A 19,200-nucleotide genomic window follows, 5' to 3' on the forward strand; every position below is an offset into this window, starting at 1 on the left:
AGCTTGGGGAATTAACAGAGCTATTGCACAGTTCCTGTGTGACCCAAACCATCTGTCCATGGGTTGCATTTAGCTTCTCTGTGCCTTCTTTTTTTTTCATAAACAAAGTGTGCCTAATCCTAGCTGATCTTAGCTACAGACTCAAGGATTCTCTGATTAAAAATGAGACACTCGTTAAACAAGCATGTTGAAAAATTTAAAAGACACAAATTGGTAGAAGGTCTCGTAACTGTCCTCCAAGTAACTGACTCGCCAGACCAATGTTCTCCAGTCCCTCTATGCCAGCTGCCTGTCTGACACTGAACTTCAAGGTTTATAGTTCCTCTCTTCTACAGCTTCACACTTCTGCTCCCACTAGTCGAGCTATAGGTTTACCAAGAGTCAGTTTTACTTGTTCTAAATTTATTTATGCTAGTTGTTATTGTAACTGTGTAAGTTGGTTAAATATGTCAACTGACAAAATAAAAGAGGCTAAAGGGAGTTATTTTTATAAAACCTAAATTGAAAATTTTGAACAGTTGAAAGAAATTTGCAAAAATTTTGTTTTGAATCAGTTGTGAATGAGAGTACTGCAAAAGAGTAAGGAAGAATATATAAAAAATGTAAAGCATTCTCTAGTCAATTTGCTTCAAAAGTAACTAAGTTTTCATCTGTCTTCAAAACAATTTTTCTCTACGTACATTTGTTTCAGCTAGGAGAGCTTTTAAACACACACAAAACACTAGGCTCTCTCCTGCTCAGTGACATCAGAATCAGGGGACGGGGCCTGAGTAGAGCTGTTTTTTAACCCCACCTGGAGTTAAAAACCGTTTCAGAGAAACTGGTATGAGATAACATGGTATGGGGTGAATTACATATTTATTTTATTTGAGAAAGAACTCTTGGAACTCAATTAGGAGACTCATTGAGAAGTAAGAGCTTGGTCCTACATCGGAAAATTGGTGAATAAATGTCTATTTTTATGTTTTAAATTAAAATTAATGCTTAATTAATTAGAAAGTACTGTGCACTACTTTTATGTGGCCCTCTACTTTAATCAAAATTTCAGTTAACCATCAATTCTGATTTTATTAGATGAGAGAGCTTGCACTCCCTCAAAAATACTGAAGTAGGATATTGGAAAAGAAAATTGACCTCACTGTCTAAAATTTGAACCAGTAACTTCTTGAACCAAAACTTGACCAGTAACTTCTCATTTGCTGCCTGATCTCATCATCTGTACATCAAATACAACCTGTTTTCTCCTCCCAAAACACAATCAAGAAATAGCACCATGGTAGATGCTATTCTGTCAGTATCAGGGAGCACCCCCTTAGCAGACCCCAGAATTCTGAGCTTCTACTCACCATTTTCACAGGTGAGTGAGTTTGAAATAGGCGGTGTCCAGGAATCCCCAGTGCATGTGTACCTTGATGGCCCGGCAACGACAAAGTCTTTGGGACACGTTAGTTCAATGGATTCACCAATTTCATATGACATCTTAAATGGTGAAACTGTCAGGACTTCCTGCACAACTGGCTTGAGGCACTGTGTTCCTGCAGGCAGACAAATGCGTCATATGTGTTTAGTGAAGCAGAATACTCATTAGATGCAGGCAGATTTTATACAACCCCAGGGCTGATTTTAATATGATTTATTTCAGTCATTCTTCTTTAATGTCACCTTTTGAGCAGAAAACCTGGGGTGTGAGGATCCCAGTCTTCCCCGAGAGCCTCCTTTTAGTTCTGTTATCTGAGGTTCCCTTGCTGAAGAACTAGCTCCAGACACTTCCAACTTACATTACATTATTCAGACATTTTCCGTTCAGAAAATAATCCTTCCTCTTCTTGTTTTCCCAAAAGCAAGTCACCAACTGGTGGGTAATACAGAGGTAGGACATTCTAATTGACACTGGTCTCAATTCTGCGTCTTAGGGGGTCCCATAATAACTCTTTGGAGTCCCCGTTTGAGCCTTGATTGATTCTCATTTTGACTGTACTGTTGCCTACAAACGCATCCTCTCCTCCTCAGCAAAGAATGTGAATGTGCTCTAAGGAGAAAACTGCATTTCACATAAAACCTCATTCCTGATACATAAAAGGTGTATCATCTTCCTGGGACTCATTAATTTGATTCAGTTTGTACATCACACACGACTGATGTCTGTGGTTAGGATGCAGTGGGCAGACTTCCTGGATTTCTTTCTAAGCACATGTGTCACAGTTCAGTGTGTATGTGACAAATACACAGGAGCAAAACGAAAATATAAAGATACTTTGAAATCTAATTTTAGCAGATGAATCCTATGTTCTGCTTTACTAAAGCTTTTCACCAGAGCTACTAAAAAAATAGTTAAATGTACTGATCTAAGGGTGTGACTTTGCTTTATTTATTCGGGGCACATTCATTCTTTATCAAAGTCACGCAAAATGGCTGCCCAGTTCTCACGTTGGCATTCCACATCTAATTGCCTCCAGGTCCTGTCTGGCAAGCATCTGAAGTACTGGTATCCAACAACTTTGAATCCAGTATAGCATGAAATTTCAGCATCTTCCCCAACTGAGTACACTTTCTTTTTATTCTGGAATTAAAACAGAAAACAGAAAATTATTAGTGCTATGGGTAATATTTCTAAACACCTCAGGGTCTTCCTAGGTTCTTTCTATTCCTTCACTCCTCTATCCACTCAGTCACAAAGTCGTCTTGATTTATACTTTTAAATATCTCTCAAAGTTCTCTCCTTTCCTTTGCCGTCATCACTGCCTTTGTTCATAGCATTTGCTATCTCTTACCAGGACAACTTTCTAACCGGTCTCTCTTCTAATCCATCGTCCATATTGCTGCTTTAAATTGATTAAGATATTTTCTTTTACTTACAAACTTGCTCTCCACTGTATATTGGATGGCTTACTATTTCAATAATTCAAAAACAAACAAACAAATAAATAAAACACCTATATGTTTATCCTGTAGTGGCTATAAATTGAATAAATCTAGATCCTACATATGCAAACATATGCAGTTGGTATGATGACTAATTGACTACAAATCATTTAGAAGTTTTAATGAATTCCAAGTAAGCCATTGGTCATTATACGTTTTCCCATTTATGGATAATTAAAATACAACTACTATCGTGTGTGTGTGTGTGTGTGTGTGTGTGTGTGTGTGTGTGTGTATCTGTGTGTGTGTGGAGGGAGTGGGGGGTGAGGTGGGTTGTTCACTAAAATTTTCAAGATAAAATAGATCTTACTTGGTTTCGAATTATTAGCTTTAACCCACTTTACCATCATCACCTTTTGCCACTTCCTCCCATAAAACCTATGCTCCAACAAAATAAAACATCTGCCATTCTTTGAACATAATATTTATTGTCTTTCATGTCTATGTTTTAACCTGGTTGTTCCCTCTCTGTTCTCAACACTTTCTTCCCTTCTCTCAAGACCCAGTTCAAGTAGAAATTCCTCCGTGATAACCCCCTTTATTTCCCCAGCTTCAAGATTTGCACCATCCTTTCAGTTCTGGGGGAAACGTGCACAAAACTCTAGTTTTATACTGTTTATCACTTTTATTAACCCCACCGCTGACACTTGAGTGGCACCTCCACGAACAGATCTCTGTCTCGTAAATCTTTACACAGGGCTTAATAACTCTTTGCTGAAGGAATGCAAAACACTATCCTTCTTAGAGAGATGGTAATGTAACACTCTTCTTCCTTACTGAGTGGGAGAAGAATACGAAGAATTGACTAGGAAGTTACTCTCTGAGAACTGAAGTTGGGAATTTTGAGGAAGGTGAAAGGTTAATAGTCAACTTTTGTTATTACCTGGCTACATAATTCAACCTGTCTCCTAGAAGATTCTTAATTTCCTGAATACAAAAAGAATATTCTACTATTGGTGTTTATGGGTGTGACTTTGTTTCGGAGAGAAATGTGATGATGAATAATATTAATATCTGGATATTTTATTCAAAGGCTGAACATTGTTCGCATTCCTCATTCAATAAATCATCACCTTAAGCTTCTGCTTCCATTTCTCTTATGCAGCTATAACCTATAAGTGTGTGTTGCAACCTTTGAACTTAGATTGACACATCTTCTAGACTGACTACACAAGGAAACCTTATGTAAAGTCATTGTCACTTGTACGGGGGTTGGACTTGTGCCTTGGTCATTGAACAAATATCTTTGGGTACAATGACATCATTGTTCTAGCCTGGAATTAGGCATATCTGCCTCTGTTTGATGCCATAAGAGCTTATTTTGCTAGTAGACATTTCAGAAGGTTATCATTAGGAAAATTGAAACCATATTATTTTTGAGTAAAAACTGTGTCAGATGGAGATGAGGCCTTTAATAAAGAGCAAAATAAAATAAGAAGTAAATTTATTTATGAAAATGAAAACATATAATCTAATTTTATATAAGGAATCATAAAATTATGAATCACTTGTTAAAAGCCTTTGTGTGTTTTTTAAAATTAGAATGCCGATAATTTTAACAGTTTTTGTAAGCAGCTGGCATAGATTATAAATTATTTAGGTATTGAAATCTGAGGAGACTGTCCTAGGGCAAGGACTTGCAAACCTGTCCTATAAAGGGCCTCAGTAGTCAGTGGCAGGCTGTACAGTGTCTGTGACACCTACTCACCCCTGCATTGTTGCCTGGAGAACCATAGGCATTATGTAAACACATGAGTGTGGTTGTGTTCCAATAAAACTTCATAAAAAAAAAAAAGGTAAAAGCAAACAGATGGCAGGCCAGATTTGGCTTGTGGGTCATAGTTTACTGACCTCTGTTTTAAAAATTTTGTTCCCAAAGTGCTGAACTAGCAGCACCAGTATTACCTGGGAACATGTTAGATAAAGAAGTTTCACGGCTGCACCCAAGACCTGCTGAATCAGCAACTCTGGGAGTGAAGCCCAGCAAGCCCTCCAGTGCATTGGAGAATTTGAGAATCTCTGTTCTAGAGTAAAGACAATTGATGTTACCTCCCTCCAAAATATTTTCTCTCCTTAAGACCTTTGGCATGGTACCTTGCACATGGACGGAACACAAATGAATAAGAAAGAACATTAGTCCAGACTATGCTCCATGGATATTTATTTGTTGGCCTTGGAGAATCTCATGTTCTTTAGCTTTTGTCATAAATATGATACAGTTGGAAAAAAGATGAATTTAAAGCCTTTAGTGAGTTTAAGAAAGGTGAAAAAAAAAAAAGGTAAACTTGATTAGAGAGTATGCCTTCTGTGATCAACTGTGAATGTTATATGTGTCCTGAAAAGTTATATTGAAAGCCACAGACCTATCTGACAGAAAGTATTCATTTGCTTTTTTTAATCATAGAAGCATATTGTGACTGAATGAAAAGAAAATGATTAATTTTATATTAATTACACTAAAATTGTATTGACTGGTTAAGAGTGCTATAGGTTTTTAACCTAATAAGATATTACAAATGCAACACCTCCTATGATTATAGCCAAGACTAGTTTGTCTCTCTGATAACGTGGTCAGATTGGGGATTAGTTTGCTCAGACTGAGAATTAAATAGTCAGACCTTAGTTTCATATTCTTACAAGTCACCCAAATCTATATGATGCTCAAATTCCATTCTCATAAATGTACCATTAGTGTATGAATTAGTAGTGCCAAGAAACACAAGGAAGCTTCTGTCCTTTGGTATAAAGAAAGCTCCAGGGAATTCAAGATGGAAGAGTGGCAAAGCTTTCTCAATATTACTTATTTACTTTTTAAGTCAACAGAAGATTATTAAATTAGGAAAACAATAACTCTAAATAAAACAAAAATGCATACTTCTGAAGTTCTATTTTTTTGAACTCCAAACCTAAATTGAAGGTCAGGATGCTTACTCGGATAAATCCATTTTCTGGAGGAACTGGCTGAGGACACCCTGAATCTGGTTCTACGTCAGGAAGGTCTATTTCTCGTATTTCTTCATCATCACTGATACACGGTTGTCCACTAACAGGGAAAAAGAAATATGTGTATATATCATAAATATGTATATATGAATGTGTATATGTATATATATATATATATATATATATATATATGCACACATATACTTACATGTGCACATATATATGCATGTATATATACATTACACATGGGTCCTCATATATATTATATATATTAACATAAAACAGAGAAAACATTAGAAAGAAAAGGGTAACAGCAGATCCAATACCTCACAAATGTGTTGTGTTGGAGTAGGTGAAATTCTAATTGTTTTTTGACTTAGCAGGAGGATAATAAATATCTTAACTCTGTTAGTGGGGTAACATGACTCATTCTTTCCCATTACACATTCTTACTTGTTCTCCATTATTGAAAATGTGCAGTGCTCCTCTTGCCGGTTCTCCCCCTCACAGGGTTTCCCTCCTTGTTGCTGGGCAGGGTTGTTGCATTCTCGGGTCCTTGATCTCTTATAAGTCACATCACAAGTGCTCCAGGATGACCAGCAGCCCCAGTTCCCATCTATGGCCTCTGGAACACAGGAAAACCCACCCACTAATCATGGTGCATCGGAGAGAATTTGGGCTTTGAAGACAGACCAACTTGGTTTCCTCACTCTGTAGCTTTGTAATCCTTTGTGGAATATCACAGGATTACCGTGAGGATGAAAAGAAATTAGGCCCTGACACATTGTCTTATTTCCCTTTCCTGTCCCCACAGCCTGAATAAAATGATGACAATTGTGAATTGTTTTCAACTATCGGCGACACATCACACGCATATGCGTATGCATATATAGATGTATAAGTAGGAACTTCTGAATAGAGTACATATCAAAGTACATGTTTAAAGGTAATGGAATATATTTTCACTCCAGTAACACATCCCCTTTCTAAGGAGGATTAGAGGTAGCCATGAACATTACCTAGTCCTGTATGAAAACTTTGGTTGTGGCTCAACTTATCCCTATTACAAAGCCATCTTCTTTCTAAGTTACAATATATAAAAAGGCTAATAACAACAGCATTATAACTTTTATTTTATAGTATTTTCTGTTTTTATTTTATGTTACAGGCATTGTGCTGTGTATCCTTTAGATATATAATTTTTTTTTAAATCTTTGGGTACATACTGACATTATTTCCATTTTATTGATGAGCAGATTGAGGCAAAGAGAGGCTAGACTTTCCTAAGGTCTTTTCTAAGGTCACAGAGATTTTTCCTAAGGTCACATAGCTAGTAGGTCTCAGCTGAAATTCACACCAGGACCGTTTGGGGTTTGACTTTAGAGTCTGTTTTACAGGCTTATTTTCCTTGTGAGTTTGCATCAGGTGGAAGATGCTAATAGAAGTGTTTTTTTGTTGTTGTTTTAATTGACCAACCTTTTGGAAAGGGAAAAGGTGCCCGCCTCACCTTAAGTTCCTGATACTTACTAGATTTGTAATCCGGCGAGCGTCTCTCACAGTTCTCACCGTAGGTGCCGCTCTGGCACACACACAGACATTGGGTGCCTGAGAGTGTGGGGCGGCCGTTGTTAGGGCACGGAGCGCACTGGCAAGGGTCAAACTTGGCTGCGTATTCCCGTAAAGCTTTCCTGAGGTTGTTCCGTCTTGTCACCGCACAGGGGATGTTCCTTACCAAGTCTGTAATGGGAGCAAGCTGAGAGCAGAGAGGAGGCCCAGTCACAGTCACACCCCTTTGGCATATGTTGCCACCACTGCCTAATTCTCGTGGAATGAGAGGCAAAGCCTGGAACATCCCACACTTCAAAGGGATTATTGTAGAATATAGTATATGGGCCTGTTGGACCAATGGAGAAACAGGGAGGACTAGGGAGTTTCTTTCCCATCGACATGGGTAAAGCCACTCTCTGCAAGGTGAGCTGGCTTCTGTTGTCTCTAAAGTATGCCAGCTGTGCTGTATCTGGAGCTTACTTTCCCTGGAATTCTACTGTGAAAGAAGCCCCATGCGAGGTGTCACTGATGTAGACTTGCATCGTGTTATTTATTAAGCAGCAAATGCATGTGTTGACATACTGAGATAGGTGATTAAGAGTTGGGCAGCTCAGGAATGCTGTCCTGAAGTCTCATTAAGTTTGAGTAAAGCAAACAAACAAACAAACGAAAAACAAACCCAGAGAGGATGAAGAGAGGTTTTCTGTGTTCTATGTTTTTCCAGGGTTAATACTGGCTTTTGGTGAAACCAGAGGACAAAATGGAGAGTGGGAGAAAATGGAGAAATGAACTCACTGGTAGGAAGAATTACAGTAGCAAATAATTCGTATTTTAAAACCCCAGAGGAATGACTGTGTAATGCAGTGTATGACTTGTAAATGCCCAGATGAGCGGCTGGATCTCATTTTCTTACCATAACCTGGAGAGCTCAATGTACGTTCAGGCTGCGTGTCAATTACTTTTATAATGATTGAACTCCTTTGTCTTCATTTAAAGGAAATGAGCAGAATAGCTTGTTAGAGGGCGTTTTAAAATGCGGTTATGTTTTAGGCAAAACTGGCTCTAAATGGCATATGACTGACATGTGGGCAAAGTATTCCATCAATAATAAAAATCACCTTTTTATGTAACGACAACAAATACAAGACTAGTAAACTTAATCAAAGGTGATAGAAACACAGAGCCAAATAGATCTAAAATCCCATTTATTCCACGGAGCTATAAATGAAGATTTAGGAGTGCTCATCAAATAAAAAGTTGCAAAAAAAATATACAGAAATCAACTTTATTGTATACACGGACAGAGGAAGAACACTAGTCAAGGCAAGTCTGAGCAGCTCTAGTCACCAAATTCTCTTTCCTGAGATTTTACACGTGCTAGGAATTCTAAATACTAACCTAGAGAATGCTTGTTTGAATAGCAAAAGCAACAGATATGTAATTTAACAAAGGTCCATTGTGCATGCGCAGTGGAGAAAGACATTTCGTTTATCTTCTGAGAGGAAAATGGGAAAAGAATTGTGTGACAGTTCCTTTGGGCTGCTAGAGAACTACTTTAGCTCTCTTACCTGTAATACTTTTTAATCTTACCTCATAGTCAATCACAACAGGATTATCCTTCAGTGATTCTACCCAGTCAGAAAAGACCGTCTTTTCTGGACCAGAGGTCCCTTTCTCCCATGCCAAAGCAGCTGCGTACTCACTCCTCCCGCCTTTCACAAAGGAGATGGACTTCTCTGTTCCCTGCATAATTGAACCTGCAAGGTGTTTCAAGAAAATTACTCATTTGTACGGTGTCAGATGGTGGCTGAACTTATCATGGTGATGACTTCTTTGGGTGTATAAATATTAGGTGCACACCTAAAAGCTAACATACAATAACATACAATGTAATATTGTATGTTAGCTATATTTTAATAAAAATCTTTAAAACAAACAGAAAACTACTCATTAAATTTTACTGCAAATTCAACCTTTAACGAAAAAGCTGTTTGCACAGGTGGGACAAGTAGATGGAACAGTCATGTAACTCCATTAAGGAAGCTAAGTGAAGAGCAAGAGACACTAGTCCTCATTCCTACAGGGAGTTCAATAATAGAAATGGTAATAACAGTGTGAATAGTTACCATTTATTAAGCAGCTTGTATATGCCAGGCACTTTGCACGCATTGTCTTGTGTAATTCTAACAATCCTGAGAAGTAGGTATTGTTACAAACATGGATATTAAAGCTAGAAGTGATCTGGCCTGGAACACAGTTACTAAGGTGGGGGTAGGGGGCTGAGATGCAAATGCACCCCAAGTGCTGACTACTCTGCTCCCTGCTCTCTGATGCCAAACTCCCACTTCTGATATATATCAGTATATGTCTTGGACCCCCGGGATGATATAAACCTCATGGCTTCTGATATCCAATTAGTTGACTGCTACGCTGGAGACTGGCAATCACAGAAAAAAAGCTGACAGAATGCTTTTCAACTTAAAGACAGGAGTAAAAACACAGCTAACCAAAGAGGGAAGAAAAAAAAATAAACCTCACGTCAAGAGTTGGCACAATGTTTCTTTAATCTACATAGCACAGAGTTTTATACAAATTTTCAAAACAATCCCTCTTAACTAATAGTGTCTAACTAATACTAGTATGAATAGAATCTGAGTAATAGGAAATTGTAGTAAGAAATAAAATCAAATGACAAAGAGGCTGGTGATATGGGTAGTGGTTAATGTCATTAATTTGATGTCTATTCTTCAATGCCAGGAAGGATCACCCTTGCCTCTAGTAAGGTAGTCTAGAATGATTAGAACAATGGATGAAATATTCTCCCTATGAAGAGTAGTATGATCCTTTCCAAGGTAAGGCACATAAAACAATACAGAGGGATATAAGAAGAAAATTTTAGAGGTTTTAGTATTTATTTTTCATATAAAAATAGGAAAGAAACTAATATTTGCCAATACATCATATACCAATGGACAGTGAAAAAATATAATTGTCTAAAAATAAAATCAATACAGTTAATTATATACAGGAAAGATTTAAAGTAATTCATAAGGAATGTAGAGAAAAAATTCAGATATTAACAGTTATTAAAGATAATCTAATAGAAATGGAATGACAAACATAATTTAGTATGTGGGAATTAATGTCCCTGAAATATGGCAATTATATTTTGTCCTTGCAGTGTCTAACTTATTTATAACTATAATGGTGATATTTTTCAATGTTTGTTTGTCTGTACCTTAGCTTTGAAATCTCCCTTTTCATTTAATTCTTATATTTAATCTTTTTGTCTCTGAGCTCTTGATTTATTGAACTCACATTCTTATTAATTTATTTTATAACATGAAAACTTGGTATAGAATCTGTAACCATTCTTTGGATGATATTACTAGGTTATTTGTTTTGCACACTGTTCTTTAATATTTTTCCTTCTCTTCCTTTTTTTCTATAATATAGTACGAATGTATAGTTGTCAAACCAGTTTTCATTTTGCTTGTGCTTAACATGGGCATCTGCACATAGGCTATCTATATACTCTGATATATTTTAAATGATCTATTTATTATTACAGTGAATATTATATTTCTATTTATTCCTTGTCTGTCTCCCCATGAGAATGTAAGCTTCATAGTGTGGAAGTTTCTGTGATTTTGCTTCCCTTTGTTCTGAGCAGAATGAGTAGGAATCAGTCACTGAAGTAAGGGAATAAGAGAATTTTACTCAGAGGAAGGAGTTATTTATAATGGCAAGGCACAGGAAAGGGCATGACTTACTCAGGAGACTACTTACAGTTTAGCTAGGTAGAGGAAGAGAGGCAGGAACTTCTCTTTAAGGCTTTGTGAAACCATTACAGGTTTAAGGCAGGAGAGTCGCATGATAAGATTTGCCTTGGAGAAAATTCCTCTCACAGAAAATGTGTAGAATAGAATGGAAGAAGGCAAGATTACAGGCCAGGGACCAGTTAGAAGGCTTCTGTGGGAATCCAGGTTGGAAATAATGAACAGAGGGCGTGCCCATGGAAATGAAGAGATGGGGATAAGTGGGAGAAATATTAAAGCAATAGAGTGATTACACATTGAATGTGGAAGCTAGAAAGAGGGAGAAATCAAAGATAACACTCAGATATCTGATTTGGTTACCTCACCCTTATTTACATAACTCTCTTAGACCCTTATCAGTCTGTATTTTGAATGGTTGTTTATACATGTCAATACTTTGTATGCTCCTTGATAGGAAGGGCTGGTTTACACCCATCTGTACATCAGAATGCCTGATATTGGTCAGCCCATGGGAAGGATCAATACATGTTAATTAAATTAAACAACCTAAGTATAAGATAAAGAAAACCTTAAACATTTTTCCTTTTAGGTAGTGCTGATGATACTTTATTTGTACTCTCCCCCCTACACCACATACAGAGCTCTCTGAGGTAGGTAAATGAAATAAATGAAAAGTTAAAAACAGCACAGTCATGTGCAGTATGGTACTTAAATTACTGTCAGCCTCAGGACGCACTGCGTAAGCTGCTAAGAGAGAGTACTGTTACCTTCATATTTCTCGGACATCTTGTTAGTGGTGCACCGTTCTTCCACTGATGTTTTTTTAAAGAAAAGAAAGCGTTTCGTTGTTACAATCCGGACACAATTTTTAATTTCTTCCTGTGTTAAACCTAGGAAATGGAATACAAACAGAACCCCTGAGAATGCACCCTTGAGAATTCAGAGAAGAGGATCATGAGGCTCTAGGCCCTGTGAGAACTACCGATACTTGGTACCAGTCGCCATCTTGTCTAATTCCCATAAGTGCGAATGAATGACAGGTCTTCCCTACAGACTCAGTCCTTCACAGACCTTGACACAGTCCTGAACAGAAGAAATATTTATGAGTCCCCGCCATCTCTCCCTTTAACACTGGCCCTAAGGAGCACACATGGGGTCATTGTGGCCCATCCTAGGGGATCACATTGGCCTGTTGCTTACACACAAGGAACCTCAGTTTGCCATCCTACTGGCCACTGCCACTGTACAGCCCTGCAAATCAAGAGATGGACACATGCTCTGCTTTTGGTGCCCCACTGTTAGACCTTCTTTCTGGGCCACAGCCGATTTGATGTGATTTTTTTTCCCCCTGTAAGTCTTGTTGGTCACCTCTCCTTCCGTGAACACTCATTCTCATACTTGTTTATGGTTTCTCTCCCTGGCTCAGCTGCTCACTCCACCTCTACTTCCAAAACCCATTTGTTCTGCTCTCAGAAATTCTGACTTCTGACCTACAAATTCCTCTCTTCAGCGTCCTCATTGACTGTTCTCTCACTCTCCTTATCTTAATTCAAGCCTGTTCTTGATAAGTTTCCCATTGTCTCTAAAGAGAGATTGGTACTGCCTCATTCCCAGCCCCTTCACATGTGGGAGCTGGGGTGGATGATATCTTCCCAGTCTCCCAGTGCTGCTTCCATAGGATGCCTCTCCACAGTTTTATGAAAAACCCTGATGCTCCGAGGCTCAGGCCACCCAGTTCTAGTATGTTTAGTCCTCATTGTTCTTTTCTTTTACCAAACTTCCAAGCATCATTTGTTGAAGATTTTGTCATCTGAATCACTCTTTCCCACCACAATCTTGCCATTATTCTCAATGACTTCAAAATCCATGTAGATGTCAGGGACTGAGAGGGACACAGCGCAGGAAAAAAAACAGGTCTGGCTCTTTGTAGGCTGAGTTAGTACTGCCTGCTTATCTAGGGGTAATTTGAGGACAATCAATGTGTCCCCCCCCCCCCTCCTTTTTAACTGCTTTCCAAACCATCTGACTTGCTACCTGAAACATCAAAATTAGAATCCAGGTTTTTTTTATGTTTCCTTAAAAATTGCCTTGCAAAACACAAGCACATAAGAGATAAAGATGTTAATGTTAGCTCTTAAGCACCTTAAAGCAAAGTAATTTATCAAATACTGATATTTAGGGTTGCAGGTTACGATAGGCAGGGAAGAGTGTGTTTAGAGCTTGAGGCACAGTTTGCTGTGATGCTGAAACTGAAACCTAAAGGTAGAGATCTCTGAGAAATGAGACTGAGTAGATGGGGTGGGATCTGCCTACTTCACAGTTTTCTCAATAGTTTGACATATTTGAAGAGATGCATTATAAGTTGGGAGTGAAAATTCTTGGTTTGAATTTCTCACGTTTGGCTTGTATCTTTAACTTAGAAAAATGGCTGTTTTGATCAGGCTGAATAAATATGAGTCATTTTTCTCCTGGTAGTATTGTTCCTATAAGTGGGTCAGTCAAATGTTGAGGCCATGTTAATAATTTGGTGCATCTATAGAACTTAAATCCTGTCTTTTCTTAGTCTTTCATTAGGCTTTTAAACTTCGTAAGTGAAATTAAATTTTATGTGTCCAATTCACTAATTACAACATAATTAATTAACCATAAGCTTAGTTAATTTCATTTCCTGAGGGTTAGAGGAGACTCCTTGAAGATTTGAATGAAGAATCCCTCTTATGAGCCATGGTGTTCCTCATGCAGTGATTAATATATCAAGGCTATATCAGTGAATTTCTGCACAAGCCTTCGCTTCCCTTCAGTATATAGTTTGCTGCCTGACCTCTGTCCACATTGACAAAGACTTGCTTGATGCTACAGGACTGGGCCCCTCAAAGCTGAGTGTCCCTCTGATGTAGAACAAGGTTGAGTATTTTGGAAATGTCCTCAGTTACTCCGACTGGACAAAGGTCAGTAGCGTTAGTCAAAAATGTCATACCAATAAATAGTGGGGCAATGAATTTTTCTCCTCAATTCAAGCAGAAAATTTAAACTCCTTTAACCAAAGGAGTTTAAAATTACCATCTGACATATTATATTTTAATTGTTTAATGTTTTCACTGTATTCCTGAAATTCTTTTCACTTTGCACACTGCAGCAATGTCAACTTATATTCAAGGTTTTAAATTGACCGTGAGACACTGAACAATAGAGGAATGAATCAAGGGATGCAAATAAAAAGCAATTTAATTTTGTTTATTCTTCTTGAGGGAGACAAAATACTATGAAATATTCAAGTCATTTTTTCAAAATTTATGACAAGGGACATGATTCATATTGAACAAAGCAAACAAAAACCTAAGCTTATACTCTAGTTCCATGTTATGGGAAAGGAATGGAAAGAGAGACAAGAGAGGAGGCCAGAATATATAATCATCTAGAAAGTGGGCCAAAATAGGTAAACATACCTTGTAGAGAATTCCATTTCATTGAGATTTGTTTCTGTCTGATTGTGCTTCATCTTAACCACAATTAAAATTGTGCACCAATATTATTATTGTGACTCAGAGAAATATATATATGTGTGTGTGTATATATATATATTTCTCTGAGTCACAATAATAATATTGGTGCACAATTTTAATTGTGTGTGTATATATATATACACACACACATATATATATATACACTCATTGAACATAAAAATGTATATTACATGTAAGAATATTGCATATAAGAATATATGTTTTATTGACTATATTGAATATACATATACACACACTATAAATACTATATATATATATATATATATATATATATATATATTATGTTTATATGTGTGTGTATATGTACATAGGTGTGTATGGTTATATATTTTCAATTTCCTATCACATCTCAAACTCCCTTTCTTTCCTTTATTATGTATATCTCATTGTCTGTCAGTTTCTTTCTCCATTTATAGAGAAAGAGATGGAAACTGAGAATGTTCCAGTAGGGAAGTATAGCTCATCACTCATCATTTTGGTTATGGGCCTTCAACTATTAAAATGCTTGATGGTTGATTAAAGATTCACATCATTCTTTAACTGACCTGATCTCTAAGCCTTCAGAAGATTTGCTCTGAATGCATGATGACTATAGCTCATCAAGTGGAGAAATTACTCTGTGGGTTACAGCAGCAGTGACCAGAATAATTTTATCCCAAGGGTGAGATAAAACCAACTCAAGGGCCAGAGATTTCCCCCAACCATTTTTGCTCAGCATTAATGTTGATGCTATTTTCAGTGGCAGAAGACATCAAATTTATCATGCAAACATTGCTCCCGTGGAAAGGATAACTGAAATGAACATAAAGGTTAGGCAGTGTGGAAAGTTCATCACAGCATAAATCTTTTCAATTTCGGTAACTCTGTCAGGTGAAATTTTTTGAAGACCAGCTTACTGCAAGCCCTTCTCAAAGACACGTATCCCATCTCCTCTCTTAGGAAGCAGATCATGAGGGTTCTCTGGTCATTTAAGGTTTGGAAGGACTCAGTCACACAGTCACATTAAAACTTAATATTTGCCATCTGAGATGTAAGAACAGAGGGATCAACACTCTATTGACCCCAGGGTTGGCCCGATAGGGTTTTTAAAAAAATAAACTCTTGGTTTCTTTTGTGTAAAAGTTACATGATCAAGAATTATGATTTATTTGGGGAATTGGTCAGTTGAGTTCTGGTTACCATTCTGTTTCTAACCATGTTCTCAACAGACACAAGATAGAATCATCACGAGGATCCTGTGTCATTTCACACAGGAGTCTGAAGACAAATTATTCCAAAGGTATTTAAGCTGTAACAACAATTAATATTGGCAATTTCTGATAGTTTTTAAGAAACCAGAATTTATTCATAAAATGAGGTTTATATTGTTATTTTATATGTAGGCAGGAAAACATCACTGATTAAGCACCAAGATATAAAGTTGTAACCTTTCCTCAAATAAAAGTGCTTCTCATTGATTTCAAGCTTTATCAGTCGGTGCATATCTGGCCCTCATTAACTTAGTCCCTTGTCAAGTCCTTGATTGTTCTTTCATCTTACACCCGTGGCTTTTAGCTAAAAATCATTGAACGAAAAGGACTTCTAGTGAACTTGCTATAATTATTGTTCTATAACATTATTATTGCCTATAAAATGTTATAAGTAAATTATCTTTTAGAATTTACTTCCAGGACGAATTTTGCTTTCCTTAAGGTAATGCATGCATCTCTCTTTTTAGGTCACAGCTGTTGTGTAGCTTATGATATTCCCAAATGTCAGGAAATTTAGAGACAAGTCTGATGCCCCGTCAAAGAGGTTAAACATATTTATTTTTCCTTCTTTTTTGGACCTAATTTTCTATTTTTGTTTTATTTACTTGAGTGTGTACTTTTTGGTTGTTCTTCATATGATTTTAGAAATAAAGTAGGGTCTAAAGTTAATAAAAAAGAATTAAAACAATAGAGGAAGAGAAAAATGAATTACATGCTATTAGATCAGATTAGAAAAAAATGAGGGCTGAAGAAAGCATACCTGAGTTCTTTAGTTCCTCACTGCTAAACTGGTAGAGGAGGTCATACACGCCTCCCAGGGAGCCAGAGGTGAAATAGTGAGTCCCGAAATCATCAAATATCCGGCTATACAGAGCATAGTTGTATTCTAGAGGCAGATGGTTAAGTGATTTCAAAAAGACATCAGAAAGCTGCAGATCTTTACTTTTCATTGTGAAGTTTAAGACTTTTATCACTTTATGGATCCTAATAAAACTAGAATCCTAAATAGAAGAGGAGGAAAAAAAAGAAAAGATGATTAAAGGTAGTGAAAGCTTGAGGTTATCAAGCACTTAAATCTAGTATTACAACAATTTTAACTCTCTATTGCATATTCTCACGTACAAAATTATAGAGTTCATTTTATTTTCCAGTACATTTTCCTGAGATGTTCAAAGTGTTAAACTGATAAGATTATCTCAATAATGTAAACTGTGTGACTAAGACATGTGTTCTTTACCAAAAAGAGATCAATTAGCAGAAAAATAAATCTTTTTCTTTTGACTGTCAATCATGGCTGCAACCCTACTGAGTTTTTGTTTAGAAAGTCTTGCTAATGCAAATAATTGAAAAAAGATTGTGCAAATTTTCAATTGCAAGTTATTCATCTAAGATTCATCGTACCTTTGTTACTAACTGGGAAAAAGCATTTAAATTCTCTAGGCCTCAGTTATCTGTGAAATGTCACCTGGTACACAGATGAGCGCTATGTACCAGGTAACATTTCATGCCTTTTTCAACATAGCACCAAATAAAATGCTATGATTCAAAATTACTTAGGGAGTAAAATTAACCAAAATTATTTATATCCTCTCTCCTCCACCCCTAAGAAGCAAAAATATTTGTTCAAATTTTTTTTTTTTTTTTATAATTGTTGTTATGTCAGGTTATTTTAGGATTAGATGGTTCGTATTATGTCCCAAATCTCATTCTATTAAATTGTCCTTCTACATAGCCACGGAGTTTTATAAGTGTATCCATGTAACTGTTCTTTGAAAAAAATTTAATATACTTTATCTGATCTCTCAATTTTAGCAAATGGTAGTGTTTGAGTAATAGAAACAGAGAGAGGAGCATATTTTAGCAAAAGAACTTTATTGTAGCTATAATTTATTAAACAGCTATCATCCTGTATGCTGTAATTGTGGAGCAAAATGACTGCTAACACAAGAGAAAAACAATAATCACAAAGATTGAAAGAGTCATCATTCACCCCTCCCTCTCTCTTCCCTTTCTCATTTCCTCCTTTCTTCTCTTCCTCCCTCCTTCCTACCTTCTTGCCTTCAACATATTTATTGCTTGACTATCTCAGGTGCTGTGGACACAGAAGCGAACAAAACAGACAGAGTTCATGGCTTTGTGGAACTTACATTTTAAGTGTCCATTAATTCTACTTTTTAAGTTTAATACTTGAATTTTGTCACAGAACCATGGCTTGTGAAAGTTGGAGAAGCACTGTGCTTTTAATAAGAAGTGCAAGCACTTTCTGAGTATCTGAAATGCCTGTTCAGATATGGGTGGTTAAAAATTTCCAGGTTGCTTCAAAAACGAAACAGTGGAAAATACGGTGAAATTTTTGGTAACGCATCTTAGCACAAGTACCTCCATGGTGCTCCAGAGGTCAGTGCATGATGGCTGGAATTGGCTATTTTACACTAAAAAATTATGTGACAGTAGGTTATTAACCATGTATGATCTATTTAAACATTCTGTGAGATCTTCCTTTAATTTAGCCATGTTTTTGTGGGTTCGATTTTGTAAAGTAAATCAGAAAAGCACTGAATCTTATTGAAAAAACTGATATCTTGACTTTGATACAAACTATATGCCCAACAAACATGTTAGTCAGATCTGTGATTGACGAAATTAACAAATAAAGCAGTAAGATCCATTGACACGCTTGGATTGATTTTCAAGTTTGTAGTTTTTTGTTTTCAATATTTGAAGACTAGGAGAGGTTGTAGTAGTAATTTCTATTTAGATTGAGATTTCCTTATTCTGTTCAGATTTAATCAAAGACAATAGTCATGGTACAGGGTTGAACCATCTAAAGATGACGATTTTGTAAGTAAAAAATTATTGAATGCCAGAAGTTTTACATGTTTCCATCTGATACTGTGAATAATCTTAAATGTTTCCACTTTGTGGCAAACTATTAGAGGATCAAAAACAGTAATTTACCTCCAGATAAGGGTTCTACAAGTGTTCTCTAGCACGTTTGAAACATTTATAAACCAAATCTTATAGCAATTCTTAATGTCAAGGCTGATTTCATACACACACACAGACACACACCTACATATATATATACATACATATATATATATATATATATATATATATGCATATGTATATGTATATATATATATAAATATGTAGGTGTGTATATATATTATAAACATATATAATATATATTATGCATACACACACACACACACACACACACAAACATCAAAC

The 19,200-nt window shown here is 36.6% G+C and overlaps 1 protein-coding gene across 5 annotated transcripts in view; it reads right to left on the reverse strand.

The window, feature by feature from the left end:
- The window catches only part of C6 (complement C6), a 65,528-nt gene that overhangs the window by 20,377 nt on the left and 25,951 nt on the right, over positions 1–19,200 (reverse strand). For all 5 annotated transcript variants that reach the window (XM_074328966.2, XM_019748550.3, XM_019748555.3 and 2 more), the window contains exons 8-15: positions 16,727–16,967; positions 11,960–12,082; positions 9,004–9,170; positions 7,393–7,618; positions 6,319–6,490; positions 5,854–5,965; positions 2,428–2,560; positions 1,347–1,535 (exon numbers count right to left, since the gene is read on the reverse strand). In XM_074328966.2, the coding sequence (XP_074185067.2) occupies positions 1,347–1,535; positions 2,428–2,560; positions 5,854–5,965; positions 6,319–6,490; positions 7,393–7,618; positions 9,004–9,170; positions 11,960–12,082; positions 16,727–16,967 (1,363 nt within the window). The remainder of the gene's footprint in view (positions 1–1,346; positions 1,536–2,427; positions 2,561–5,853; positions 5,966–6,318; positions 6,491–7,392; positions 7,619–9,003; positions 9,171–11,959; positions 12,083–16,726; positions 16,968–19,200) is intronic.

This window comes from Rhinolophus sinicus, chromosome 3 (assembly GCF_057876585.1).
Source record: "Rhinolophus sinicus isolate RSI-liver-muscle chromosome 3, RSI-T2T, whole genome shotgun sequence".
Lineage (NCBI taxonomy): Eukaryota > Metazoa > Chordata > Mammalia > Chiroptera > Rhinolophidae > Rhinolophus > Rhinolophus sinicus.